Source organism: Alternaria arborescens, assembly GCF_004154835.1.
Source record: "Alternaria arborescens strain FERA 675 chromosome Unknown contig_52, whole genome shotgun sequence".
Taxonomy (NCBI): Eukaryota; Fungi; Ascomycota; class Dothideomycetes; order Pleosporales; family Pleosporaceae; genus Alternaria; species Alternaria arborescens.
Window position 1 is genome coordinate 1 of NW_021167907.1, and position 27306 is coordinate 27306.

General features: G+C 53.3%; 12 protein-coding genes across 12 annotated transcripts; 5 read left to right on the top strand and 7 right to left on the bottom strand.

Moving 5' to 3' along the window:
- Positions 1 to 1044: 1044 nt before the first annotated feature.
- Positions 1045 to 3291, bottom strand: AA0111_g11525 (hypothetical protein; the record flags this gene model as incomplete). The annotated part of the gene is made up of 1 exon (XM_028645401.1): positions 1045 to 3291. One exon carries the CDS (start codon positions 3289 to 3291, stop codon positions 1045 to 1047), a length of 2247 nt encoding a protein of 748 aa, XP_028500851.1.
- A 636-nt stretch (positions 3292 to 3927) lies between these two features.
- AA0111_g11526 (hypothetical protein) lies at positions 3928 to 6335 on the bottom strand (the record flags this gene model as incomplete). The annotated part of the gene is made up of 2 exons (XM_028645402.1): positions 3928 to 4275; positions 4326 to 6335. The coding sequence occupies 2 exons, from the start codon at positions 6333 to 6335 to the stop codon at positions 3928 to 3930; spliced, it is 2358 nt and encodes a 785-aa protein (XP_028500849.1).
- Positions 6336 to 7920: 1585 nt separating this feature from the next.
- Positions 7921 to 9367, bottom strand: AA0111_g11527 (cAMP-dependent protein kinase catalytic subunit alpha; the record flags this gene model as incomplete). Its single annotated transcript, XM_028645403.1, has 5 exons — positions 7921 to 8242; positions 8293 to 8687; positions 8742 to 8866; positions 8937 to 9032; positions 9088 to 9367. The coding sequence occupies 5 exons, from the start codon at positions 9365 to 9367 to the stop codon at positions 7921 to 7923; spliced, it is 1218 nt and encodes a 405-aa protein (XP_028500850.1).
- An 832-nt stretch (positions 9368 to 10199) lies between these two features.
- Positions 10200 to 10943, bottom strand: AA0111_g11528 (hypothetical protein; the record flags this gene model as incomplete). Its single annotated transcript, XM_028645404.1, has 6 exons — positions 10200 to 10242; positions 10291 to 10574; positions 10625 to 10707; positions 10758 to 10770; positions 10825 to 10842; positions 10896 to 10943. The coding sequence occupies 6 exons, from the start codon at positions 10941 to 10943 to the stop codon at positions 10200 to 10202; spliced, it is 489 nt and encodes a 162-aa protein (XP_028500847.1).
- Positions 10944 to 11311: 368 nt separating this feature from the next.
- Positions 11312 to 15215, top strand: AA0111_g11529 (Rho1 guanine nucleotide exchange factor 1; the record flags this gene model as incomplete). The annotated part of the gene is made up of 3 exons (XM_028645405.1): positions 11312 to 14132; positions 14182 to 15044; positions 15096 to 15215. 3 exons carry the CDS (start codon positions 11312 to 11314, stop codon positions 15213 to 15215), a joined length of 3804 nt encoding a protein of 1267 aa, XP_028500848.1.
- An 817-nt stretch (positions 15216 to 16032) lies between these two features.
- AA0111_g11530 (hypothetical protein) lies at positions 16033 to 16926 on the top strand (the record flags this gene model as incomplete). The annotated part of the gene is made up of 3 exons (XM_028645407.1): positions 16033 to 16119; positions 16191 to 16301; positions 16390 to 16926. 3 exons carry the CDS (start codon positions 16033 to 16035, stop codon positions 16924 to 16926), a joined length of 735 nt encoding a protein of 244 aa, XP_028500872.1.
- A 313-nt stretch (positions 16927 to 17239) lies between these two features.
- Positions 17240 to 18430, bottom strand: AA0111_g11531 (hypothetical protein; the record flags this gene model as incomplete). Its single annotated transcript, XM_028645408.1, has 1 exon — positions 17240 to 18430. One exon carries the CDS (start codon positions 18428 to 18430, stop codon positions 17240 to 17242), a length of 1191 nt encoding a protein of 396 aa, XP_028500871.1.
- A 633-nt stretch (positions 18431 to 19063) lies between these two features.
- AA0111_g11532 (hypothetical protein) lies at positions 19064 to 19462 on the top strand (the record flags this gene model as incomplete). The annotated part of the gene is made up of 1 exon (XM_028645409.1): positions 19064 to 19462. One exon carries the CDS (start codon positions 19064 to 19066, stop codon positions 19460 to 19462), a length of 399 nt encoding a protein of 132 aa, XP_028500874.1.
- A 590-nt stretch (positions 19463 to 20052) lies between these two features.
- On the bottom strand, positions 20053 to 22200 carry AA0111_g11533 (putative E3 ubiquitin ligase complex SCF subunit; the record flags this gene model as incomplete). The annotated part of the gene is made up of 1 exon (XM_028645410.1): positions 20053 to 22200. One exon carries the CDS (start codon positions 22198 to 22200, stop codon positions 20053 to 20055), a length of 2148 nt encoding a protein of 715 aa, XP_028500873.1.
- A 448-nt stretch (positions 22201 to 22648) lies between these two features.
- AA0111_g11534 (hypothetical protein) lies at positions 22649 to 24139 on the top strand (the record flags this gene model as incomplete). Its single annotated transcript, XM_028645411.1, has 1 exon — positions 22649 to 24139. The coding sequence occupies one exon, from the start codon at positions 22649 to 22651 to the stop codon at positions 24137 to 24139; it is 1491 nt and encodes a 496-aa protein (XP_028500876.1).
- A 36-nt stretch (positions 24140 to 24175) lies between these two features.
- On the bottom strand, positions 24176 to 25250 carry AA0111_g11535 (hypothetical protein; the record flags this gene model as incomplete). Its single annotated transcript, XM_028645412.1, has 2 exons — positions 24176 to 24409; positions 24486 to 25250. 2 exons carry the CDS (start codon positions 25248 to 25250, stop codon positions 24176 to 24178), a joined length of 999 nt encoding a protein of 332 aa, XP_028500875.1.
- Positions 25251 to 25494: 244 nt separating this feature from the next.
- Positions 25495 to 27241, top strand: AA0111_g11536 (hypothetical protein; the record flags this gene model as incomplete). The annotated part of the gene is made up of 5 exons (XM_028645413.1): positions 25495 to 25880; positions 25936 to 26206; positions 26269 to 26343; positions 26412 to 26840; positions 26906 to 27241. 5 exons carry the CDS (start codon positions 25495 to 25497, stop codon positions 27239 to 27241), a joined length of 1497 nt encoding a protein of 498 aa, XP_028500878.1.
- Positions 27242 to 27306: the final 65 nt, after the last annotated feature.

Here is a 27306-nt window from a genome sequence, read left to right on the forward strand (position 1 = left end):
GGGGGGTGGGGTGGGGTCAGATGCGCTTTCCGTTCGACCGCCTTTGTGGTCGGCGGCATGGTGGCTTCACTGACACCTAGCCCTTTATCGTGCAGTGTATATCCACCTGCCGTATACACCGTGTTCATGTCCAAACTGCGCCTCTAATCTCTTTTGCCTCTTTGAAGCTCTAAGCGAGGTATGCTTTGCCGTGCTTGACCGCGCGCCATTGGCCTCGCTTAGATTCATTTGACATGGCCAAGGCGTCAGCGTCAACGATTTTGGTGGGCCGCGGCTTTGAGATAATATCTGACCGGGTGTATGGGTCGCTTCGATACCGTTGGATCTCCCTTGTTTGTCAGCGCACGTGTTGAGACGGCAAGGTGGGTTTCGCTTCCATTTGGGGTGTCGGAATGCGAGGCATCTGTGCTATCTTGAGTTCATCTTGGGACGAAAGAGTTGTTGGATGACGATATGCTAGTGACTTTGTGGTGTGGCGTCGTTCGGCTGTAGTTTACGGGTTGCCGTGTTCCCGGCCGTCAGCTGTTTGTTCCGGCTGTTCAGCCATCCGCCTTCTAGTGTTTTGGAGGGGGACGCGATAGGCTGTCTCGTCCTCGTCGCGAAATCTTCGTAAGCGCACGCGCATGTCGGGCGGATGCTTACAGTGTAGTCTCCCAAATAAGTAGATCTAAGCAGGCTTAATCGCTTTCAGCACGTGTAGACTGCGCTAGTTCACTTGGCTTCCCTAGTCGTTGCTTCCTTCAACGGTTGACCGCGGCTCTTCATTAGTACCAACCCCGCGGATATCAATCGCGTCATTATCCCTGTGGGTATGCTACTAATCGTCCGAATTGAAGCGCAGCATCGAAGAGTAGATACCACGAACGAATCTCAAGAGCACGATGATGCATCGCAAGAATACGACTGATGTTGCTCAAACAGTAGAGCGTATAAAGTAATGCTCATATTCGTGATCTCATCAAACCATGCCACGATTTCAAACGCCATATAATGCAGAGAGCCCGCCCGAAACGCCCAGCAATGCCATGAATGTGTACATCCTGCTCAACCCTCCACATCCTCAACCCTAATCCACCGCTCTTCCAACGCAAGCACTACCAACTCCTTCGCACTACCCAACCCCTCTTCTCTACCCAGCGCGACAGGACATAGTAGCTCACTGACCCTCTGCAAGACCTTGTACAGCCTCATAGCCTTCTTCTCAACTTTCTTCGTATCTACCTCATCGCGTTTGGAAATAATGGGACGGGAGGAGACGTGGTGTGGTGCTGAAGAGATAGCAGCAAGGTGATTCATTAGTTTGTGGAGGAGGAAGTGCAACCAGACGAGATTTGTTTTGGGATGGAAATCGCGCCAAACGTCGGCGTCGTCTTCTTCAGGCTGCTCCTCCTCTGCTTTTGGACTTTGCTCAATGTCAGGTGCAGCCACGTCCTTGTGCTTCCTAGGCGACCTTCGGAGCGCTGATGGCTCCTCGTCTTCCGAGTCGAAGCGAATGTGGTTGTTCTTCCTAGGTGTGTGTCGAGGCGTGACGGGCACTTGCTCTGGTTCCTCCTCTTCTTGTTCCTCTTCGGGTGCATCGAACGATTCATCGTATATAACATGTAGTGGGTTATCGAAGACCGCCACACCGCGCATGTAACGGTATATTTCGTACTGGTATTCCTCACTTGCGTCGCCGTGAAAGAGCGCGAGATCCTTATTGAGATCCAGATAAGCGACATTGGCCGTTTCCTCATTTGCAGACGCGGCTGTGGAGCTTGAGACGTGCGACATAGCTGATATCCTTCGAGACTGGGACGAGGAAGCAAGGATATCTGCGCGTGACAAGGTGTAGTCAATGACCGTTGTATCCAGACCAGCGAAACGGAGTTTGCGGCGCAGAGGATCTTTGATAGAGGGCTTCGTTACGTCCCCACCTGTGCGTGAAGATCGAACGCAAATGTTACCGAGGTGCAAGTCACGATGCTCGAATCGACATGCCTCTTCTGCTTTTCCAACACTAATCGCCACGCCCCAGAAGACATCCCAGGCTTCCCATATCGAAGACATGCCTCCCGTCTCCATGAGCTTCTCGACATCCGTACCAGCGTCTTGCATCTCTACTACTGCCCAGAGCTGGAACTCATCATAGCTAGCCTTCTTGCTGGGGTCAGGAAATTCGCTCTTCTTGCCACGTGGCCGCGCCTTATTCCATTCCTTCCATGCGTCGTTGAAGGAAGCCGAAGGTCTACCTTGCACAATCGTAAGGTCGCGGAAGACGGTAAAACCAGGTATGTGAGTGAGATTCTGGAGGAGCTTAACCTCCGAAGCAACATCATCAACCTGTGATTTGTAGGCATCGTCCTGTTCACGTTGTTCCATCTCTTTCTCCAGTTGAGCCTCTCTATCGCGAACTGCACGAACATGCAATTGGCTTGGTAGGGGAACAGCTGGTGGCGTCTTCAGCGCTACGACTTTGAGCACTGACTCCTCTTTGACTCCATTTGCGGGCGATATCGCAGACAGCCTGTATACCTCCGAGAAGGAAGCTTCTGCAATCTTGGTGACTTCAAAGTGCGGTGCCAGCTCGTCTGACCACTCCTGAAACCCTATCACCTTCTTTCTATCGCTGAGCGCCAGCAGCGGGGAGGCATAAGAGGTGTAGACATCTTCAGGCTCCGGTGTCGGCTCAGGCGTAGGTAAGCATGTTGCTCGTTGTATCGACGCTTGTTTTGAACGAACTGGATCTATCTGTACTGGAGTTATTATAGGTGTGGCAACAACGTCTTGGGCCACCGCAATAGGCACCACACGTTTCTTCTCTTTCTTCGGTTTCAGGGTTGATCGGTCTAGTTCGTGGGCATTGTTCATGGCGTTGATGTTGCGGTCGCTTAGTACCTTTCGGGGTTTACGTGGCTCCTTGAGTAGCTTGGACTCGTCCTCCTTCGGGGCTTTGATTGATAGAGCTTGCATGTCTTGTTCCAACACATCCTCAAACGGGACAACATTCTCTTTCGTAGTAACTTCAATGCGCTCAGGTTTCGCTTTCCGTGATTGTGATCGTTTCCGTGAGGTACCCTCATCTTCCGTAGGCTGTGTCTGCTCTATCCGTAGTTTCCCCAATCCCTGCTCCAACACCGAGATATCGTCTCTTTCTATTTGTGTTGACCGCCGCCGATCACGTGCTGTGCCGCTAGTCACATTTTTGTCCTCGACTTCTCTGTGGGCAGCCTCTTTCTCGGGAGACAGGAATTTTGTAAATGCCGCCCGCTCTCCGTTCCTCTTCTTTCCGTATACAATTTTTGCAGGCATATTCGAGAGCCTGAGCGAGTGGTGTAGTTTGGTTGACGATAAGTTGGGGCTCCAGTTTGGAAGTGCCAGGGTTTGGAGGGGTCAACGACGGAAAGTCTAAGCGAGCCGTTTCCCTGGCAACAAAGAAGACCTGGCGCAAAGCTTCTCCTGAGTACGACTTGTCAGGAGCCATTCATTATGCGCTTAACAGAGTGACGTAGGTGAAACTCCAAAATTATGCACAGATGATACACTGGAAAGATCGTTCATGGAAGCCCGGAGACGGTTCCGCAGAATTAACATTAAAACCAACAGGTTCTCTGTATTGCAACAGGGGTCTCTAAGCATCCTCCCAATGCGATGTCAAACAAACGCTCTCCTCAAACAAGCGTTCAAATCATGTATGTGTAAGGTGAGAATCCAATCTCCCCGCACTAGACCTAGAAGCAGATTGCATACAGAAGATGCCCAGATGACCGGCAGACGGGCAGAAACAAGGTGACCAAACGCTGAAGACAAAAAGACGATGAGTGATTGGACAAATGAAAAATGGGGCCTTTGAAAAGCGTAAAGGCCCTTGGAAGTGGTGTTGTGACAATTTACAACCGAGTGAATTTTGGTGATTGGTAGCGTGAGAGGATTCGTAGATTGAGAAGCTCAGTTGTCTCCACTGTCAACCTCAGCTGGCGGTGTCTCGGCCTCCTCTTGTAGTATGGGTTGCTGTGGTATGACGCTTAGACTTTTGCGTTTGTTCTTTCTCTCTACATCTCCATCTCTCTTCACGCCATTTGCTTCTGGATTAGCGGCGGTAGTCGGGCTCAGGCTACTGCTCGACTTCTTGTTCGGAGCAATGCTCGAATAGCCGCCGGAGAGCTTCGATGTGGTGTCGTTGTTCTCAGACTTGTCGGCAAAGTCTTTCCACTTGCGCCATCCGTCAAAGTCAATCAAGGCTTGCATGCAACCCCATTCTTTGACCTTGCGCTCGAGCCAGACGAAGTTGACAGGCTGTGACGTGAGTTAGTGGGAGTGCTTCCATATACAACATGGATTCTTACCTTGGTCAAGAAATCGTTACAACCAGCCGCCAGAGCCTCATGTCTGTCGCTCTGCAGCGAACTGGCTGTGAGTGCGACAATAATGACGGGGCTTTTGAACATGCCCTTGTCACCAAGACGATCATCCTCGACCAGCTCGTTTTGCTCTTTGCCCTCTGATCCAAGCCTATTGTTAGGGGCCTCGCTGCTGCCACTGCTGAAGACACCGATGCTGTTGACACGCTCCAGCCGCCTGATCTCCTTTGTTGCCTCCAGACCGTTCATGACGGGCAGCTGAATGTCCATAAGCACCAAATGGAAACCACCTGCCTTCCATTTGGTTACTGCCTCTTTTCCGTTCATGGCACGCTGCCACCGAACCTTCAAACGCTGCATGAAAGCACCCAAAACTCGCAAGTTGATGATGTTGTCTTCTACAATCAGGACATTGATAGGCGGGACTGAACCATCCAGAAGGCCAGCTGGCAGACTTGGTGGCTCCACCGGTGGCTTTCTCCGCTTCTTCTTTGGGTTCGGTTGAGGTGAGGATATACGCGGGGTGGGTGGAGTCGATTCATGGAGAGTTTGTGAGTGTGATGGAGGCTCGGCAGAAGCGGGTGGGGTGGGTATCGGGTTGTTCGAGGCAGCAGAGTTTTTGGCTTCGGATGCAGAGGAGTCGTGGCGTGGACGGCCTTGTTGAGGGCGAACGGATGTCGCTGAAGAGGGAATGCCGCCGCCGAGGGTGGTCGGGGAGGCCGTGTGTGTTCTAAAGACCTTTGGTCGGTGAGTATGCGGCCCTCGTCTGGTGCCGCCGGGCGAAGGGAGTGTAGGCAGGTGCCCAGTGTTGAGGACAGCTATCGAGTGAGGCGCATGGGGTAGGGGGATGCGGGCCTCGCGCTCCTGGCCCGAGGCATTTGGAGAAGGGGCGATGACGGGCATGGGCGGAAAGTACTCGGTTTGGGCATGGGTCCCGTCCTCGTGGTGGGCGTAGTAGAAGGGCACGCGTGGTGAGGGCTTGGGGGTCCGCCGTTGCGGCACGTCGATGATAAGGGCCTCGTGGACGGTCTGGCCGCCGGGGAAGTAGGCATCGAGGGTGCGGCACATGTCTTCCTCGGGGCCCAGGGTGCGCTCTCCTGCCCGCTGAGCATCGCGCGGCACGATGCGCAGCGTCACGTCGGGCGAGTCGAAGCTCCTGCCGAGCGAGTTGGCGTACTTTTTGAGAATCATGTCGCGGACATCGTCAACCAGGTCGTCTTCGCGAATCTGCACCAGCGTGGCCGAGGCACTGGGCCGCTTGACCCAGATCTTGCGGTGCAGCATGCCTGCGCTGAAGTTGGCGGGTGCTCCGCCAAAATAATCGGCGACGGTGGGCGGCCCAGTAGCTATGGCAGCCTGGGGGATGTCGGGGACGAGCAGCTTCTTGATTATCTGCGCATCGGTCTTGTTGACGACAGACTGGCGGCGGACGAGGGCGGGCGATGGCGTATGGGACGTGTCGTTGCTGCTGGCGGCGAGGAGAAGGTCGCTGTGGTCGCTCGGTGCGGAAGAAAGCGATGATGGCTCCGCGCGGTTGAGCTCGGCAGGCTGCTGCACTACGGGGTTGATGGGCGTGGGTGCTTCAAGCGTCACCTCTGGACAGACGATGGGCACGTCGTCAGCGTCTGCTGAGGGTTGGCGGGCGTGGGTGCTGGCGGCTGAAGTGCCCGTGTATGTCGAATGTCGATCTCTCGAGGTGTTCAAGCTGCCAGTGCTCCCGTGAACGTCGTCGGCCTGACTTTCGGAAGCCGTTCCCAGCACTTCCGACCTTACCATTCGTGGATCAGCTGTTCTCTCGTCGGCAGCGTCGGGGCTAGACGCCTCAGGCAGCTTCTGAAGAGAGACGCTTTTGCGCAGGGAGCTGGGCGGTGGTGGCTGCCGCTCGCTGCCTGCCGACGACGTTATCGAGCGTGCACTGGCACGGGTCGATGTCGCGCTGCTGCGTCGCAGAAGTTTGGACCGCGCATTGTGCAGCCGCGCCTTGATACTGCTCATACCAGCAACGAGCCGGAGGCGGCCAGCATGCAGTTTCGAGAAGCGCTGCGAGGCCGTTGCGTTGCGAGAACTGGAGGAAATGTTGGCCTGACTTATTTGGGTCCGCGGCGCTGTGAGAAGCTATCGGATGGCCTTGGCCGGCTTTCCATCACTCGCGGGCAATCCGAAGGAGTCGTGCTGCGGGTGGCTCACGAGAAGAATAGACAATTACGATTAAAACAAGAAGGAAAGGGGCACGATCCGATTACTACAAGACACGAAAAGGAAATGCGTCGTGTTGTGCTTCTTTGCAAACAAGTATTACCATGTTAATCTCAAAGCGCGCTTGGGCCTTGGGGTGCGTTCGTTCACCCCTCTCACTGTTGACACCGCCCAACTTGCCACCTTAAAGCGTGCCCAGTCTGCCTACGTACGCGTTATCCTAGAGACGTCGCTCGCCCAATGTCACTCGACGCTTCACTATTGACAGCTGAACGCCTGGAGTTGTCTTCACGGACTATCCCAGCACGTTCCTCGCCAACTCATCTTGAGCCAAAGCCCACTGGGACCCTCCCGACTCCTATTCAATCTACGCCCACTGTACATAGCGCCCGGCTCACCCGCGCACCCATCGTCGATTCGCACATGGGACTCCCGCGTGCATCCATCGCCACATGTATGCAGGCCGTTGAGATAAACTTGATATCACCAACAGTCTACACCACATTTGGCTCCCGTGCGCCACTGTGGCTGATAAGGCCTCGTTTCCTGCCCATTGGTTGACATGTGTAAATTGCATCCTGGTCCACAAGTTACCACAGCCATGGAACACAACAGTCATCGCGAGAAGCGCTTGTCACACCTCAGCCTTCGAGAAATTGAATTCGACTCCATCCCAATGGCCGAGACACCATACTAGTCTCATGAAACGTCTGTCGCAGTTTTGTTCCATTGACCGTGCAGTAATCATGCATCCACCCTTCCACTTACGGCTTCATGTATCGTCCATATGAGCTTGTCCTCCACATACGACCATAGATTCAAGAACATAGCGCTTCCCGTTCGCTCAGCGGTACTCAAGCTTGTAATCGGCGGATTAGTAGTCAGGTGGGTGACCACTGGCGAATCCCCGCTGTTGTATGTTTTTTGTCTTAATTTTTGCCTGCTAATCCTGACTATACTTCCGTGTGCATGAAGATTGCAGCAGACAGAGCAAAGAGGACAACTGCAGTACAAACTCGTGACGAAAGATTGATGGCATTGTCCAGACTACACTACTGGATATACAGTTTTACATCAACAATAACAAGTCTTGGGTGGTTGAACCTAGACGATGACAATGGCAATGATCATGGGACACTCATATCCAGGATGCTTTCACATTCCATATGATTTGTTTGCGCTTCGTGTCGAAACGTAACAATGGGGATACTTGTCATAGCAAGAAAAACAACCCCTATCAAGCATGAAGCCCCTTTCCCCTTTGATCTACAAAGCTTCGTTGTGGACTCCATGCCACACATCCAACGTCCTCCCTTTGTCTTGATCTCGCCCTTCATGTCATATCCAAGACTATCTGCTATCTTCTAGTCTCTTCTTGCGAGGCCTAGAAATCCTTGAAGCTCTCCTCCCACTTGTCGCTCAACTCCTTGGTATATGGGTCTCTCTTCTCCGACTCGGGTTCGTATTCATCGAAGTTGCGTGTATCGGCGGGTCCCCTTAGGTGTGGCACAATAGGTCCTTGGACTTCGCGGTTGTACAGTTTCACCCAGTCAATGTTCTTAAACCACTCGTGTTGTTTTACACGTTGAGCACCGCCTGCAACGTTACCCAGTCGCTTGGATGTGTCGACTGTGCAAAGGCCAGAGATGAGGTCGCGCGCAGTGGGGGACATGGCAGAAGGGAAGCGCACACGGCCTTCCACGATCCTAGGATATGTTAGCACTCGTGTCTTGGACATGAATTGAAAGCCGCGTACTGCTCATAGATCTTCATTGGGTTTTGGTCCCAGAAAGGCGGTTGTCCCACGAGGAACTCGTACACAAGGATACCAAATGCCCACCAATCGACTGCTGTACCGTGGCCTGTGTTCCGAATGACCTCGGGTGCCAGATACTCGGGTGTGCCGCAGAGTGTGTAGGTCTCTCTATTTTCTACTTTCTTAGCAAACCCAAAGTCCACCAGCTTGAGGTGGCCTTCGGCGTCTATGAGTATGTTTTCGGGTTTTAGGTCGCGATATGCAACGCCTTCCCTCTCATGGAGGAACTCTAATATTAGGACAATCTCAGCAGCATAGAACTGTGAGGTGGGTTCGTTGAATCGCCGTGCTCTGCGCAGATAGCTGAAGACTTCGCCGCCGGGGCAGTAGTCGAGCTATCCGTCACGTCAGCCAATGACCAGCGCTTATGAAGACATGTCGCTACGTACCACCATGTAGAGGGAGTCGAGCGATTGGAAGCTTGCGACCATGGTAGTTATAAAAGGGTGGCCAGCAACCTTGGCAAGGACATTGCGCTCGTTCCGAACATGCTCAACTTGCTTGAGACGGATGACTGGGAGGGTCAGTAGCTGCAAAGGCGCATACCAAGAGAGTGCGTTCAGGGCGCATCGAGCGAGACGTACCATCGACTTTGCGCAGGATCTTCAAGGCAAAGACTTTGTTCTCGTCGCCCGCCTTTGCGTCCTTCAATCGCACCAGCCACACGCGCGCAAATGTACCTGACGTATAGTCAGCGTCCAGTCTGTGTCTGGCGGCGTGGAGTCGTATGCGCACCCGTGCCCAGCGTCTTAATCAGCTCAAAGTCTTCCTGGCGCAGAACCTTGGAGGAGTGGCCAACAGGCTTCTTTTCCGGATCGATGTCAATCTCGTCGGGGCTGAGTGTGTGCTTTTGCGCCTCCCATTGCGCCAGATGCTGCTTCTCTTCCTCGCGCGGCCTGTCCATGGCGGAATCGGTGCGGTCGTGTAGCGGGCCAGAATGCGACGGCGAGGAGGCCTCCTTCTTGTCCCGGTGGTGCTGCATGGGGTGCAGCATGCTCTTGAAGGTAGTCGTCATGGTGGCGGGTTATGCGACAGCGGCAGCGGCAGCGGCAGCAGCGAGGGGGTGGTGCGAGTAGTGGGTGCGATCGAGGGTTGCAGTGCTGTCAGGGCTCATCCAGGAATCAGTAATTCAAGCAACACATGGCAGCAGGCACAGGCAACGGCGGGGTCAATCTTCGGCTTTGTTTGTGTAGTAAGCAAATGTATCGTGGAAGTCAACCAGGCGGAAGAGCCGGGCTCGTAGCACTCGAGAACCACGGCCAAGGGGACTATAAGCGGGCGCGACAAGTGCTGCGGGGTGGTACTCACTGCAATGACGCAGGACGTGGGATTGGGCTTGAAATAGAGCCGACTTAAGCCAGATGAGACGGCACGCCACTTCTCGACGAGCTCGTTTAGGCTTACCCAGCTTGTATTCTGCAAGTAGACAATCATTTCTGTATTAACGCGTGAACATGCGTCGCGAAGGCTGTATCGAACCCGGACACGGCTAATCAAGTTCAAACTCGGGCGTTAGACAACGCATTAACGGATATAACGATCCACCCAGCTGGTTGCAGCTTAAACGACAGTCTTGGTATCCGACAACATCAACGCAAGTCCAGTCTACTCGCCAGCATTCTGCCATCTTGTCTGTCACTTTCGATTCAATACGGGAATAACATGTTGTTCGATTGTACTAGATTGGCCCAAACTCCAGTGTATTGCAAACCCAAATATTGCAACTCCATGCTTGCATGCTCGTCAACTGTTTCTACACCATGTAGTCGTACAAAATCCATCTCCGTGTCCGCCTTGTTCGCTTGTTCGCCATAACATAAAGTTAAGTGCTTCTCACAGGACTATGCTCAACCACTTGCGCGGGTGTTAAGGATAAGAGCGACAATGAGTCTGGTAATGTTAGTCGTTGGCCAGCCGTTGTCAGTCGCGTCGACGTACCCATAGAGACCCAGAACTTCAGCGAAAATGAGGATGAGGACCATGCCGACGAAGATCCTCGATTGGCGCATGAAAGAGCGCACGCCAGCGTCTCCCACGATTCCAATCGCGTAGCCTGCAGCCAAACCTGACAATCCGACTGACAAGCCAGCAGCCATGTGCATGAATCCAGCATACAGCGAGTATGTGTTGTCTGGCGGCGGCTTAATGTCGCTGGCGATGAGGACGGATATGACGAGGGCATAGACGGCCAAGATACCGGACATGACGATGGGGATGAGCGACTGGTCTGGTTAGACAGAGCTCCGAGGTATGCTAGGTACTCAACTCGTACCTTCATAATCAGGTCTGGCCTGTATGTTCCGATACCCGCGATGCCGATGCCTGCTTTGGCTGTGCCATAGGCAGCTCCCGCGCCTGCTGCCGTTAGCTCATGCACGTCCAGGTGGGTGTGTCGGGCGTGGTACATCCAAAGATCATCTGGCCAGGGTTCGTATATTAGTTCGACAGCTATGTGGGAGCAGTGCCACTCACAGCAAACGCGATTCCGCTCTGGTTGGAGGTTAGCTATGAAGTCATCAACACGGCGAAGGCGAAGCACTCACCATGCCAAAGAATGGCGCGAAGCTAGGCGCGAGCTCGTTTGACGACATGGTGCCTGCTCGGTGTGGACGCAGGTATTCGGCGGGGTGTAGTAGTTGGGAAGTCGGCAGCGGCGCGTGATGGGGGATGCGTTGAATGATTGATAGTCGTTGCGCTGGGCGTTCGTAGGAGAAAGGGCGCTAAACCGGTTTGGGGCAGCACCTGGCCAGCGCTTCTCATACACACGATGCATGGATACGACTACCCCATACTCGCCCTCATTCCGCACCCAACCCACCATAACCACCATCTTTATTCCGGACGGCCCTGGGTCCTCGCTGGGCGGCTTTCACCCCACCTGTCCGAGTCGCCCTTGTTCTCACCCACACAACCCCCCGCGGCACACAGGCCCGACCCGGGCAAGACTGCGTGAAGAGACATGGCCGACTACGGGAACCAGCAACGTCCAGAATATGCGCGCGGCCCCAGCCATGGACAGCCTACGGGCGCACGGGAAACCGCCTTCACCAACATCTTCGGCGCCAGTCCCCAAATGGCCGGCCGCTCGCAGACCATGACCTCGCAGTCTCATATGCGCATGCCCGATAGAGCTGCCACAATGTCCAGCCAGACCGCCGATATGATGCAGCGCGCCCCGCCCTTGCGCCAGCCAGTCAATGGCTATGATCGTCGCCCTCACCCTCAGTACGATCAGCGTCAGGGCCCCAGCCCCGGAGAGCAGCGGCCCATGGACCCTCAGAATCAGTACAATCGCCCCATGCCGAACGGCTACGGCCAAGACCCACGATACCACCAGGGACCACCGCAGCCTCAACGCCAGCCGCAGCCCCAGTACCTCCCCCAGCCGCTTCGCCCAGAGCGTCAGCCATACGGCCAGCCCCAGCGATTCGACCCAAGAACCTCCCCTCCGGGGCAGCCCCCCTTCACCAAGCCTATACCCAACCGCTTTCCCGGGCCCCCGGGCCCTGCCATGAACTCTGATCCGTATCGCTCGCAGTCGCTTGCCCTGAACCCGCGCCCGCAGTTTACTCCTGGCGGCCCTTCGCACCCCTCGCAAGCCAACACCTTCCGCCAACAACCATACATGAATCACATGGCACGCACCACGGCCCAGGGACGTGTGGTGCCAGAACGTCCCGACGAGCGCACAATGTCCATGACTTCGTACACCCAAGTCCCAGAGCACACACAGACGATGAGCGGCAGGATTATACCGAATCGGAGGCGAGAATCCGGCGGCTCTGAAATGGCACCGGGACCGCCCGGACACCCACAATCCCACATGAACGCTGGACTCCCGCCAAATCCCAGAAGCATCAGCCAAGGTAACATGCCGAACCAGTCCCGCACCATGTCCATGGCCTCGACCATTGTGCCCCCGTCAGAGCGGACAAGCACCATGTCTTCCATGACGTCGCGTCCTGATTCCACCCAGACTCTGGGTAGCAACGCCAGCAACAACAGAACCTCCAACCAGTCCATGACATCGCTCTCAACAGCTAACCAAGTTCCTGCTGCTCAACGGCGCGCTCCTCTCGTCTATCCCGCCTTGCTATCAAGAGTCGCCGAAACTTTCCAGGACCGAGTTGGCCTGACAGAGAAAGAAAAGGACGGGCTTGTGTACAAGAGTGCCTTTACGGGTGCAGATGCAGTCGATCTCATCTCCTTCATTATCAAGACGACGGATCGTAATCTAGCACTACTCCTCGGTCGTTCACTCGACGCCCAAAAATTCTTTCACGATGTCACATACGCCCACCGGTTGCGAGATTCCACCAACGAGATATACCAGTTCCGTGAGACCATGGTGGAGGACAAGTCTGAGATCAATGGCGTCTTCACTCTTCTAACTGAATGTTACTCTCCCACGTGTACACGCGACCGCTTGTGCTACTCGATCGCTTGCCCACGCCGCCTTGAACAACAGGCTCGCCTCAACATGCGCATTCAGCCTGGTCTCAAGCGTGAGGAATCCAGGGCGAGTTTGCACGAGGATAAAGACAATGAAGAGCAGAAACTGTGGATCAACACGGTGCCCAAGGAGATCTCTGACAGTGTATCGGAGAAGGAACAAAAGCGGCAGGAAGTCATTTCTGAGCTCATGTATACCGAGCGCGACTTCGTGAAAGACCTGGAGTATCTCCGAGACTTCTGGATGAAGCCCCTCCGTAACCCCGCTACTTCACCTATCCCCGAGCATCGCCGCGAAAAGTTTGTCCGCACAGTCTTTTCAAATTGCCAAGAAGTCTACATGGTCAACTCTCGCATGGCCGAACAGCTCACAAGGCGCCAGCAAAAAGAGGCCGTGGTTCGAAACGTTGGAGACATATTCCTCGAGTATGTGCCACACTTTGCGCCTTTCATCAAGTACGGCGCGAACCAGCTCTTCGGTAAGTACGAGTTTGAGCATGAAAAACGTACAAACACCGGATTCGCCAAGTTCGTCGATGAGGTAGAGAGGATGAAGGAGTCGCGAAAGCTCGAGCTGAACGGCTATCTCACCAAGCCAACAACGAGATTGGCCAGGTACCCGTTGCTCCTGGAGAACATTGCAAAGTACACGGCCGATGATAATCCGGACAAAGAAGACATCCCCAAGGTTATCAAGATCATCAAAGAGACTCTATCAAAGGTCAACGTGGAATCCGGAAAGGCAGAAAACCATTTCAACCTGATGCAGCTCAACAAGGATCTCAAGTTCAGGCCCGGAGAGTTCGTCGATTTGAAACTGACCGATGAGAACCGACAATTGGTGTTCAAAGGCACTTTGAAGAAGACTCCAACAGAAACAACCGGTGACATCACGTGTTACTTGTTTGACCATGCGGTCTTGCTGGTCCGGGCAAAGACCGTGAACAAGCGCGAAGAACAGAAAGTCTACAAGAAGCCCATACCGCTAGAATTGTTGGTCATCACACAAATGGAGGAAGTCAACCCCAAATTAGGCATTGCGAAAAGGCCATCGGCAAACTTGATTGCCGGAAAGGCTATTGCAGCTGCCACTCCAAAGAACAACGATCCAAAGCAGCAAGGATATCCCATCACCTTCAAGCACCTTGGAAAGGGCGGTTACGAGTTGACACTATTTGCCAGCACTCCAATCTCTCAACAGAAGTGGATGGAGCACATCGACACGCAGCAGCGAAGTCTGAGGGAGCGCAGTAACATCTTTACCAAGACGATCGTCAACGAGGGCTTCTTCTCTCCGACCATCAGAGTCACTTGCGCTGTTCCGCTGGGTATGTATTCAACTGTCGCACTCAAAAGTCTCACACTAACGCTCAACAGACGGAGGTCGCAAGCTGGCTCTTGGTACGGATGCTGGTGTTTACGTTGTGGAACGAAAGCCAAAGGACGCTTCGATGCGGCCCAAGCGTGTACTGGATTGCAAGGGCGTAACTCAAATCGAGGTTCTCGAACAACACGCAATCGTGCTTGTCTTGGCCGACAAGACGCTGTACTCTTACTCAACCGAGGCCCTGGAGTCGGACGAATCACAGGCTATGGTCAAACGACCACGCAAGATTTGCCACGCCAACTTCTTCAAGGCCGGCATCTGCTTGGGGCAACAGTTGGTCGCTGCAGTCAAGACGTCCGCCCTCTCGACGACCATCAAGGTGTACGAGCCGAAGGAGCAGATGGGCAACAAGAACAAAAAGTCAGGATTCGCGAAGATGATGCTCTCCACCAGCGGAGCAGACCAGCTCAAGCCGTACAAAGAGTTTTACATCCCCACCGAATCGACGTCGATACATTTCCTGCGGTCCAAACTCTGCGTTGGCTGCGCGCGCGGTTTCGAAGTCGTCAGTCTGGAGACGCTCGAAACGCAATCGCTTCTCGACCAAGCAGATACTTCGCTCGACTTTGTCGTACGGAAAGAAAACATCAAACCAATTCACATCGAGCGTATGGCAAGCGAGTTTCTCTTATGCTACACGGACTACTCATTCTTCGTCAACCGCAACGGCTGGCGAGCGAGACCCGACTGGAAGATTACATGGGAGGGCACTCCACAAGCTTTCGCTATCTTCAATCCCTATATTCTTGCTTTTGAGCCTAGTTTTATTGAGATACGGCATATGGAGAGCGGAGGTCTGGTGCACATCATCACAGCCAAGAATATTAGATGGCTGCACACATCGACACGCGAAGTAAGTCAACTGCATCAAATGACATCTATACAGAATGTTGACCATGTCCAGATCCTATACTCCTATGAAGACGAACTGGGTACCGATGTCATTGCCAGTCTTGACTTCTGGCAGACTGCAAACGGTGGAAAGCAGTCGCTCGATGTCCAGCGCGCATATGAGAAGAGCTAGGCTTGACGGTAGCCCGCAACAAAACCTCAACGTCGAGCCTCTACTCTCGGACACATGAGCATGAAAGCCGTAGCGACTGCATAGCCGTAGAGCTACAAATGCACGACCCATTCCGCTGACGACTGCGTTGCAGTTCTCCTTGTCATCAAACTTGTCAACGGTGGCATACGACATTACGGTTGGGGAAGCTCAGGAAGTGCCTCGACCGAGCCGCGGGCGGCGGCAATGGATCGATCACATTGATTATTACTCCCTTCTCCAAGGTCAAAGAGGAGTACATTTGTATCATAATAGAGTCGCGCAGTGATTGATCTCATGGATTCATAAAGGCAACAAGTCTCAAAATGTGTTTGGAGGCAAACAAGGTAGTGCGATTGTTGAAGACTATAATCTGAGGATGCGATTTAGCGAGTTTGGTAATCGTTTTATTTCTCTCTACTATCGGATAGAAGTTCGATTTGGCACAACGACCAGTTCTCTCAATCGCAACCCGATGCCCTCCCCTGAGACTTGAATTAACCGCTGGTGCCGATGCTGGACATGGGTACCCACAACTCCACCCGTCTTTACTAATACTACGGAGGCCTAGTTGGATAACGTGTTCCTTGGTGTCCAGGGCTATGACTAGTTGTCGGTCCTATTCCCCCAACATCACATGACGGGGTTGATCTGATCTCAGTGTAGTAGTACCTCCGACGTCTTTGCTTATCACCATCGTGCCAAAACATTGTGATCATCACAGCATCGTCTTGTTGATAACTTCTTCGCTCGCACAGTCAAAGAACCACAAAGTTTGAATAACCTCATAGTCGCAATCATGTCACGCGGTGTGCTGTGGGTTTCTTCGCGTATCGTGCATCCTGATAAACTGTCTGCCGAGAAGTTTTGTGATTGGTACGAGAATGTATGTATTCTTCTCTTGGTTGGCAGAGTCTCACGGCAAAGGAGTGAAGAAGCTGACATAAGACTGAAAAGACGCATGCCAAAGAGGTCCTTGTCCTTCCCGGTGTACCATCCGCTGCTCGCTATACGGCTCTGCAGCAAAAGCTTTCACGTCCTTACTATAGTGACGAAGCTCCATGGCTGGTAAGTGCTCATCTTCTCAGTTCGTAACCTCTGTACTGCACTGCCGCCTTTTCCGGAAATCCCGTCTAACCACAACCCCTCCCCACAGACACTCTACGAATTCCCAGACCTATCCTACAAAGATAGCCAAGGTTTCAAAGGCATCAAACCACCAGGCGCAGATCTAATCGAAGATGTGTACAAAAACGCCCGCTTCGATATCCGCTTCTACGAAGAAGTACAGGTGGTCCAGGGCTCCACTTCATCCCCACCCAAATTCCTCATCTCCGCCGCTCTAGACCCTCCAAAAGACGCAGCCTCCACTGATGATTTCGATGCTTGGTACCGTCAAGAACACATCCCCATGCTCGAACGCGCACCTGGTTTTGTGCGCTCACGCCGCTTCAAACTTAGCAACGCAACTGTCATCAACGAATTTCAGGTTGGTGATGTGACCGAGGAGGCGCCGCGCTTTTTGGCGTTGCATGAATTTAGTGGTGAGGCATTGCCGTGGAAGGAGATTGCGGAGAGTACGTCGACGGAGTGGGCAAAGAGAGTTTGGGGTGGTTTGGAGAAAGAAGAGGTAGGATGGTATGAGGTTGGTAAGGTGTACAGTGAGAGTGAATGGGGACATGTTGGAAAATAAGATATTACGAGATGGAATAGAACATTGCAACTTGTGATTAAGGTTGAAATCCCTTTTTCCCTGTGGCCTTGCTATGGCGAAGTGAATGTGTGTGTGTGTGTGTGGACGCACTTGGTGCTATGGAATTTGCGTAGTTCCCTCGCTCTTTTGAGTCTTCCTTTGGACTAGTACATACATTAAGTTTTGTAGACATGAGTCTTCAGGCTTGCGCCCATCTTAATCTATATAATAACCCGATCCGTTGCAAGCCCAGAATAAAACTTGATAAAAAAAAACATAAAAACATGTATCATAATAGAACCTTCGCAAACGCTTACTTCCATACCTGGACAATATCACTCACCCCTTGTACCCGCTGGAGCCAACATATTGGACCTTCTTTTACACTCTTAGTGTAAGAGCTGTCTTTTAAGAGTTGTTTCTCCTTGTCCATCCAGTCGACAATCTTTTCGGCAGACTTGAAGTCGAGATCGCCTAGTTTCGACTCAATCGCAATGACGCCAGATGTGTTGTATGAGATCTTGATGAACATTGAACAGTCTCTCAATGTCATTGCAAGGCGGAGGTTATCATCAAATGTTCCAGTGTCCGCCTGGGGTCGGCAAAGGACGCCGCGAGGATCAAGGGAACTTTGCAGATTGAGGAGGTGTTGTAGTAAAGTAATACCGTCGCCTACTGTAACGTAGTCTAGGAGAGCTTTTGCAATGGCTGATGTGACTACTGGGGCTGGTGGTTTTCCTCCTTCGAATTGTCGCATGACTGTTGTCTGCGACCAAGGTTGGAGCGATGAGGAATTGCCATGGAGCAGCTGGAGTGGACAGATGTAGTTGTCGCGTTTCTTGGGCACAGCTACTTGCATTGCGCAGGTGCGACAGCGGACTGCCTTAGTCGGTGCGTTTGGAGATTGTGCAAGCCACTTTGGCTTCACTTCTAGCGTTATCGATTTCCCTGGTATAGGTGACATGTCGGGTAGGAGTATCCCCCAGCATTTTCGTCGCGACTGCGTATTTGCAAATGTAAGCTTTTCAACTCGAGTGTAAAGGTGATCCATGACGTCTGGGAACAATAGCACGCCCTCATGATCCATTAGGTGTTTGGTAAGGTCCCGGTCCAGTTGAGTTTTGTTACGGGCACCTGGTAAGAAGAGTGGGCGGATTGCATGCTCGAACCCGTCAAGTATTTCTAGGGATGAAAGGTGCTTTTGGCCGCCCCTTGGTACTCGGAGGACTGTACCGATCAGGCTTTGGTGGGTTATTGGTGTGGTTACTCCGGACAGCTTGTCCTTGGGGGATACATCGACGAACTGAAACCGTTTGGCGCTAGGACTGAGTTCTGGCCGAATCTTGAATATGACGTTCGCAGCTCCTTTATTGAGATAGTCAAATGCGACCTGTGACCCCGTTGCGGTCGCGGCAGTCGCCTGTAAACAACAGCGAGTCCGGCCGTTCCCGTGCTCTTCTGAGAGACTGCGCATCTCATCCTGGGTGAGCCGTGTTTGGACCATGTTTGTCGGGCTGGCTTGCAGATAGGGCGACTGTTGTTGCTGATAGGGGCATCCTACCAACCGTGCGACACCTGGCCTGATGACTACTGTGGGTGCATGTGAATGGTAGTCACTGCCGGATCTTGTTGTTGGAATGCGCAAAAATAGTGTCTAGTCTCCAAAGGCGCCCGATAGTGTTTATGGTCTCATGAGTAGGTGTCCTTTGTTGCCAACGTGTTCTGCGGTGGCCCTTCTGCACCCAAAGCTTGCGAATGTGCGAGGCTGCCCGAACAGAATGACGTAAATGCACCGGACGGCGGGGAGATGCAGGAAAACCTGGTGATGTGTCGCGAATGGGTAGGTGTACGGTGAAAAGACGGACGCGACATGTTGCCTAAGTGCCACAACCAGGCTGGCTTTTGTGGCGCTCAGAAGGGCATGTTTGAACAGTGGTACGCTGTCTAAAAAAATGGTCTCACGTAATCTCGCCTCGGCCAATCACGAGCATAACATGCATTTCTCGCGACTTGTGACGCTCTTTAGTTCCTGCTGCCCAAACTACCATCCATTCTCCCGCAACGTCACAGGCCACCACTCACCGCACATTGCATACCGCGTTTTCCACTTTCTCGCAATCCGAAAATAGACGCCACAATGCCAGCGCCCTCGCCCCTCCCAACCTGCTTATATAAGATCCTGCCTTCTGCCCCGCCATCACCCCTCCCCGCGCGTCTTCCGCTCTCAGATCTCGACCGCAATGACGGTTACATCCATCTCTCGACGTCAGAGCAAGTCCCTGGCACCGCCGACAAGTTCTTCAGCGACGTCTCGGAGCTGTGGCTACTGAAGATGAAGTACGAGGCGCTGGCCGCGGGTACCGATGGCGACGGGCAGGTTCATGCGGACAAGAAGGCTGAAATCAAATGGGAAGAGGTCGGACGAGGTTGCTTTGCACATCTCTACGGGGCAGATCTGGGCAACGGGAACGTCGTGAGTGCGCAAAAAGTCGAGAAGAAAGGCAGCTGGGTTGAGAGCTTGAGCTTAGAATGGTGAGCGAGGTTTGCATATTAGAGGTCGATATCTCGTGATGGACACAACGCGAGATCAGGGAGCATTTTAGAGTAGGGCATGCGCTCATGGCCGGAGAAAGATGAACTCGGAAAACGTACGTTCTGAGTCACTCGCTATCTCTGAAGTTTCCAGCGGCCAAGTTGAAAGGCATTTCTTCAAAGTGGGGAGTGTCAACGCACCGGAAAGTGATGACGACCTCTAGGCGATCGCTTCAGACCGTACTCTATGGTTCCAAGCCATCCATACACAGCTTCTCGCCAGGATCCCTGATGATTGATCCGTAGATACATCGACATAGGGCAGATTTAACCCAAGACACATCAAACATTGCACATCTTGAAGACAACCAGAGATTGATTCTCGCTAAAGACAGAAGGAGGGTATCTATTAAAACGCCCATCTGGACATCAAAGAGATATGATGACAAGATAAAATATACCCAAAACCACAATAACCCTACATGGGACCTAAACCTGCCCATGGCCAGTAGAAGAAGAAAATCGCTAAAATTGCGCAACAATGGCGCAACAAGAATACACCCAATAATATCCGTTTATGCAGTCATTCAATCATCAACAATCCCGTCCCTCATCCACGAAACAATGCACCCTCACCGTACCATCCTCACTACCACTAACAACCCTCTCATCACTCAAGCCCACACAAGTAATAGGGCCTGTGTGGCCTGTCAGCGTCCTCTCATGTTTGCCCGTTCTGGGATCCCAGATCTTGATCGTCTTGTCCTCGGCCCCACTGACCAATCTAAGGGAATCGGCAGCAAGCGACCAGATGCCCTCGACATGGCCGAAGAAGCGGTGGACGCAGCGGCCAGAGGGCACGTGCCAAAGACGGATCGTGCCATCGAGGGAGCCAGTGAGCATGTAGGATGGTGGTGACGGACGAGAGGGTTCGTCTGGGAAGAAACATGGTTCTTCGGGATGGTTGTAGTTGTGCGAAGAAGAAGACGAGGGTTGGGCGAAAGATTGGGTGGTATCGGAGGCGAGAGAGGCCGTGTCAGAAGTGTCGTTGTTTGCATTTGCGACGAAGTCGTCTTCGTCAATTTCAAAGGCTTGCGGAAGGGGAAGCACTTGTTGAACTTGGCCTACGTGGCCCTCGTATGTCTTGATACAGCGATGGGTGTCGAGATCCCATAGCTTGACTGTCATGTCGTCGGATGCGGAGAAGAGAGTGCGTGAAGGCAGGTCAATTTTGACGGCATTGACCCAATCCGTATGTCCCATTAGCGTAGTGCGCTTCATGTTGCTAAAGTCGTGTACCACGATGGTATTATCAGAAGATCCAGATGCTAGGAGCTTGTCCGCCATATGCAGGCCAATGACACCATTGGTATGACTAGTCAGGGTTTTGATTTCTTTGCCTGTCCGCCAATTCCAAATCTTGATTGTGTTATCCAAGCTTCCGGTAATGAGTTTGCTGTCTTCAAACTGCAGGCATCGGATACCTTGGGTATGGCCGGTAAGTGTGCGTATTTCTTGGCCCGTCTTGATGTCCCAGACTTTGACTGTGGCATCGTAAGAGCCAGTGATGAGAACCTCGTCATCGAACTGCAGGCACATGACGCCGTTGGTGTGGCCTCTGAAGGTGCGCGTTGAATAGCGTCCGTACTTCCAGTTGCTACCAACCTTGTATCGATCCTTGTAGACATCTTTCCACGGTCGTTTCTTGGGATGGTCAAAGTAGGTTGTGACTTGGTCTTGGTTTGCTTGGTTGCTGGTGCATGCTCGCTTGTTGGACGCCTCTGGTGAGGAGTCGTCTTCTGGTACAGAGCGCTTAGCACCAACATTGGCGCCAGAGTCTTGTGACAATCGATGAGCAAGTGTGGCATGCGATTGGGAGGTTTCTGGTTGCGGGGTGATATTGGGCGACCACTCGTTGAGACCCCGTCCAGATGCGCGTAGTTGTATCCGTCTCTTCTCGTGCCGCAGACGACGTTGGTCGAGCAGCGGGAGCCCCCAGCCGCACTTTGTGCATTTCCTGTCAATGTGCTGCTCGCACATCTTGTGCCAAACGACGTCGTCATCTGCCAGTTGTCTCCACCTTCGGTTGACTTGCGAGGCCTTGCAGAGCGAGGTTGTGTCGAGGTAGCAGAGGATCTTGAAGCCCAGCTCGGTGGGGAGCGCGCCGAGGAAGTCGATCTTGATGAGATTGCGGACAGACGAGGATATGAAGGAGAGCTGAGGGAAACAGCACTGAGCGAGGATACCTTGCAGCATGAGGTTGCGATGGCGAGACGGGGCGGCGGAGAAGAGCGACCAGACATTGGCAATGCTCTGCTGGTCAGCCTGGGATTCTCTGCCGAGTTGCTCTTGTAATTGCTCCATGGACGGCTCGTCTGCTTGTCGTCGACACAATAGATCGGGACGATGGCGGTAGCAGAACTTGGTGTTGGCAGTGGGCGGGCGCTCGTCTTGACCTGGGCTGTTGGCCCCGAGCGGATTGTACTGCTGAGGGATATGTTGTGCGAGATATGGCGTGATCATCCTCTCCATTTTCTTAGACTTGTTGGCCTGGGCTTCTTCAGCGTCGTCTGCACCGCCGTGCAAGTGTCTGGTCCGCTCCGAGAGCCCCTCGTGGTCGTGGCCCTGCATTAGAGCAGCGTGCGGGTCGGTGGATGTGGCGGCGGTGAAGTCGTCAGGCGAAGGGATGCGGGCGCGCCATGAGAGCCGCCTTTGCTTTGGAGTCGTGGTGGTGGTGGTCATGGTGGCGTGGGCGGTATGCGAGGCCATGTTCAATTCATGTGTCGCAGCGGCGGGCGTTGTCGAGATTCCGGGCCAATATCGCGTGCGAGCCCCAACTGTCTGGTTGTACCGGCGAATGCGGCGAAGCGAGTGTGACGGCGACTCGACAAAAGGTTGCGCAAGAATCCGTTAGGCGGAGGCGATGGTGGGCGCAAGAATAGGTTGAATGGCGCAATGCCAGCCCTTGATAGCATCTTCAGCACGCAATGCCAATGTCTCCGCAGTGGTGGACCCTGCTCCCTGTTCCTAATGCAGCCCTAGCCCCCGCCAAGCCCCTCCCGGAAGCACGATCCTGGCCCGCAGCTGTCATGCTTCACGTACCCCAGCCTTTTGCATCCTTCCCTCCACCACGACTCCACCGGCACTACGGCCACTATGCTTGACATAAGCCCTCGCCGTCGCCAACATCATGGCCTCTCCACCCTCTCCTGCATCTCCCACCAGCAGTGGCGCTGCCTCTAGAACGTCTTTGGACCAGGACCAGACCCAGTCCCTCACTCTCGAGCATCTCGTCAACCACTTCGTCGCCGCCAAACGCGCACTCAACACCCAGACAGTACTATGGCGAGCCACCGAAATCGTAAACACGGCACGTGACCTCTTGGAAGAGAATGCAGTCGTCGCTGCGAAGAACACATCCATACGCAACATAGTGGAGCAGCAAGTGGATGCTCTGGAAGCTGTCCGCCGCGGCATAGACGTCGTTGAGGCTGAGGTGCAGGCCGAGTACAAGCAGCTGCTCCACGACGTCGACACGTCCTTTGCCGGTCTCAACTCTACCCTCGCTGTACTCCGCGAAACACCCATCGAAGCCGCCCTGCAGCCTCAGGGCACTCCGCAGAAGCATCTCTACGACTTCATCGACAGCGCCGCCGTCTCCAACCTCCAGACGGCACTGCGCGCCTGCATAGACCGCTACACCGACGCCCATGCCGCCCTCGACGAGAGCTGTCGTGACTTTGACACAAGCCTCGACAACATCTACTCTTCCATCGAGAACGTGCCCACAACACCCGCAACCACGTCTACTCCGAGTCCTATACCAAGCCTATACCACAACCTCGAGGGCCACGCAAAGGAAGCTGCCCAGGCATTCCAGTCACTTGTACAACACTACGATCTATGCATAACAGCCTTACGTCACACAGAAGGAGGCTCCGCCGCTGCTACACAAGCTACAGGAGATGCGCCAGTCCACTCTGGGGATGACGGTGCCGCACCGCCTGAGCCCATGAGCGAAGAAGAGCGCCGCGAGATGCTAAACGTTTTGCAAAAGGACGCGCAGGAAGTGGAAGACGTCGTCAACGAGATCCAGGAACGAGGCTCTGAAATGACCTTCCTCCTCGGCCAGATCGAGAACCACATCCGCCACGTCCGCAGCGAATCGTCAGCTCTCTCAAGCATACTCGAGATGGTGTCGCAAGTTACTGGTCAAGTCAAGGCTCATATCGTTACCTCACGCTCTTTCTATGCTTCGTGGCTGCAAGACACGCGGCCCAGCCTAATCAGCGGCATCGAAGATTGGGAGAACCAGCGCGACTTCTACGAGCGCTTCGATCTTGCCTATGCCGAGCTCCTCGTTGAGATCTCGTCACGCCGACGACGGCACGAAAAGGCGAAACGGAAAGCCGAAGAAGCGCAAAAGGAGCTGGATAGACTGCGGCTTGAAGATGAGCGCGCAAGGGAGCAGTTTACCTTGGCTCAGGGCGACTACTTACCCTTAGACATCTGGCCGGGTCTGAAAGATCCGCCGCGCCAGTACCAAGTCACAGTCGTGCCAACTTCTGTAGAGGAAGAGCATGAGGACGAAGCCCAAGAGATAGATGGTGCACGGAGTATACCACAGCTAGGCAGAACTGTCGTTGAGAGGGCTCTCACGCGGGTCAAACGGCGAATGTAGTTGGTTGGTGTTATATAGATATATGTCATGTACGTCTTACTCCGGCTTCCGTCCGTGTATAAAGTAGAATGGAATATACATGTGTACATCCCTTCTCCTGATATCCGCAACCACTTTGGCAATCATAACCCGGCACTCGGATTCAGTCCAGCCCATGACCTTGCCCAGGAGGCCGAATGTGTAGGGTTCTATGCCCATAGACATGTGCTCGCGTTGGTAGCGGCCGATCTCCTTGAACTTCGCGTCCTTGGCCCAGGGTCCAATGGGTACCTATGTACCTTGTTAGCACACTGTGCAGATTGGTTTAGCTTGCATGTATACATGCCTTGATAAGCTTTTCGTGTACGTCGACGAACCCCGCATCCGTCATCCTCTGCTTCAGGGTATGCCCTGCGCGGATGTCCCTGCCGAACTTTTTAGCGGCATCGAGACACAGGTCCTGCCACTTCAACATGTCGACTGCCAAGTCTATAGTCCCGTCGTCGCATTCACACAGTGCGAGCGGTTCCTGAAATTCTACATAACCGCCGGGCTTGGTGTGTGTAAACGTCTGCTGGACGAGCTTGTCCCAGTCGGCGATGCTACCAGACATGGTACGGCAGTGGATAAAGTCAAAGGCCTCGTCGGGACTGTAGACCCATTCGGATTCGGCATCGTCAATGTAAAACTTGACGTTGGGCGGTACCCATGTCGGCTGGATGGGACTGAGATCGGTGCCTATGACCTGAGCGCCTGGGTGCTCGTCGGCAAAGTCTATGGCCCAAATGCCAGTGCCGGTACCAATGTCAAGGACACGCTGGGGAGCAGGTGGGATAGGCGCATCGTAGAGTTTGCCGCCTAGGATAAGCAGAAATATGTGGTGTAGCAAGTCGAGGCGATCCTGCTCCTGTTCGTCGTTCGGCAGGATGTAAGCACCCGAGCGATAGCCGTGGTAGCGTCGCCCATTGGAGTACTCGTAATTCAGAATTGTCGACGCAATAGACGTTGATGCCGTCGACTCGCTGCCGAACGCCGAGTCGCTGTCACTATTACTCGCCGTATCAACATCGAGATGCAGTACTGATTCCAGGTTTCCCTGAGGAGCTGATTCATCGGGTGGGGCGGCCGACATGCTGTGTTCTTTTCCAAGAGCTCTCATGCGCTCGCGGGGTCAGGCCAACCCTTATATCTTCCACCTCTCTACATTCGTCGCGGCAAGGCCGTGAGTTCCAAAATGCCGGGTCTTCACACACCCACTCTATGCCATAACCAGTGTGGAAGTGATCACTTGCCTTAGCGACATGTAGGATCTCAATCTAGTCAAAAGAGCGCTTTGCCGCGTGTTCTTTTCTTTTTCGCTCTGACAGCCAGCCATCATGTCTCTCCCCGTCCTGTGCGTTCTGGCGTACTTTGGGTTTCTCGTCGCACGTGTCTTTTACCGCCTATATTTCCACCCACTATCGCGCTTTCCTGGACCGAGGATAGCGGCTGTTTCAAGCTGGTACGAGGCCTATTACGAGATAGTGTTGAAAGGGCAGTACTCTAGACAGATTTCCAAGCTACACGACGAGTATGGACCTATCGTACGAGTGACGCCTGATGAGCTACACATACGAGATCCTTCTTTTTACGAACAAGTCTACGCCAAGAACCTCCATCTTGACAAGGAAGGATGGGACAAAAGGTTTGGCTGTGCGGGCGGCCTGCTTCCCACTGTCAATGCCGAGCAACACAAGCGACGCCGTGCAGCCGTGGCTCATATGTATGACCTTTGCACTGCGACGTCAGATACCAGAAAGACTAACACCTACCATCAGGTTCTCACGTCGCTCAATTCTTGACTTCATTCACATCATCTATCGCCATGTCGACACTCTTTCTGTGCGGATGCAAGAGTTTGAGGGTTCTGCAGAGCCGCTCAATCTTTCTCATGCCTTTCCCGCCCTGACCGGCGACATCATCATGGACTACTTCTTCGGCTTCAACTACAATCAACTCAAACATCCCAACTTTGAGTCCTTTCATGACGCTTTCATCAAGATTGGCGGCGTAGGACACGTCGCTACACAATTTCCCATGATACTTCCGGTAGGATATATCTGTGGATCAGAATTTAGTCAAACGACACAGAAAGCTGATTGTTGTTCTAGGTCATGAATAGTATTCCTGATCGAATCACCGCTTGGCTCCAGCCAGCAGCAAAGTCAATACTCAAGTTTAAGCAGGTACGTAACAGCCACTCCTCTCCCCATCTCCTTCGTACCGTGTTATGTCAGCCTAACATGGAAGATAGGATAACTGGCATCTCATTGCGCGAACTCTCGAAGGCGAAGAAATAAAATCCAACGACGCAAAGAAAACTATATTCCAGGAGATCCTCAGCTCCAAGCTCCCAGCTTCAGATAAAACACACAAACGTCTTGCAGATGAGGCGCAAATCATCATCGGTGGCGGCGTCGAAACAACCGCCTTCTCGCTCTCCACAGCAGCTTTCCACATCATCAACACCCCACGTATCTACGAGCGCTTGCATAGAGAGCTCGTCGAAGCCTTCCCCAACCGAGATGTACTGGAACTGGGTCCGCTAGAGAAGATGCCCTATTTCAAAGCCATCATCATGGAGACAGCGCGAATGTCGTACGGACTAAGTGCAAGGAATCCTAGGACACACAAGACACCCTTGAAGTATGGACAGTGGGTGATTCCCGCAAATACCTGTATTGTAAGTAATTCACCCCCACTTGATGATCCACTCCCGCTTCTGCTGCTGACTAGCATATCACAAAGTCCATGACGATCCCTGACGTCTCGCACGATGAAACGATTTTCCCTTCTTCTCACGAATTTATCCCAGAGCGCTGGCTCGATGATCCCAAAACATCTGCAGGTATTCCTTTGGAGCGTTTCATGGTTTCCTTCGGTAGAGGAACCCGTTCGTGTTTGGGTATCAACTTGGCTTACATCGAATTGTACCTCACGTTGGGCATGATGTTCAGGCGATACAAGTTTGAGCTACATGAGAGCGATGTCGAGGACGTTACACTGGCGCATGACTTCTTCATTCCCGTGGCAAAGCTGGACAGCAAAGGGTTGAGAGTTTTGGTCAAGAGAACGGGAGACTGAATTGTTGATTGGTGCTTATGGGTCAAATTGCGTCCCAAATCTTTGCTATTTGGAGCGGCAACAAG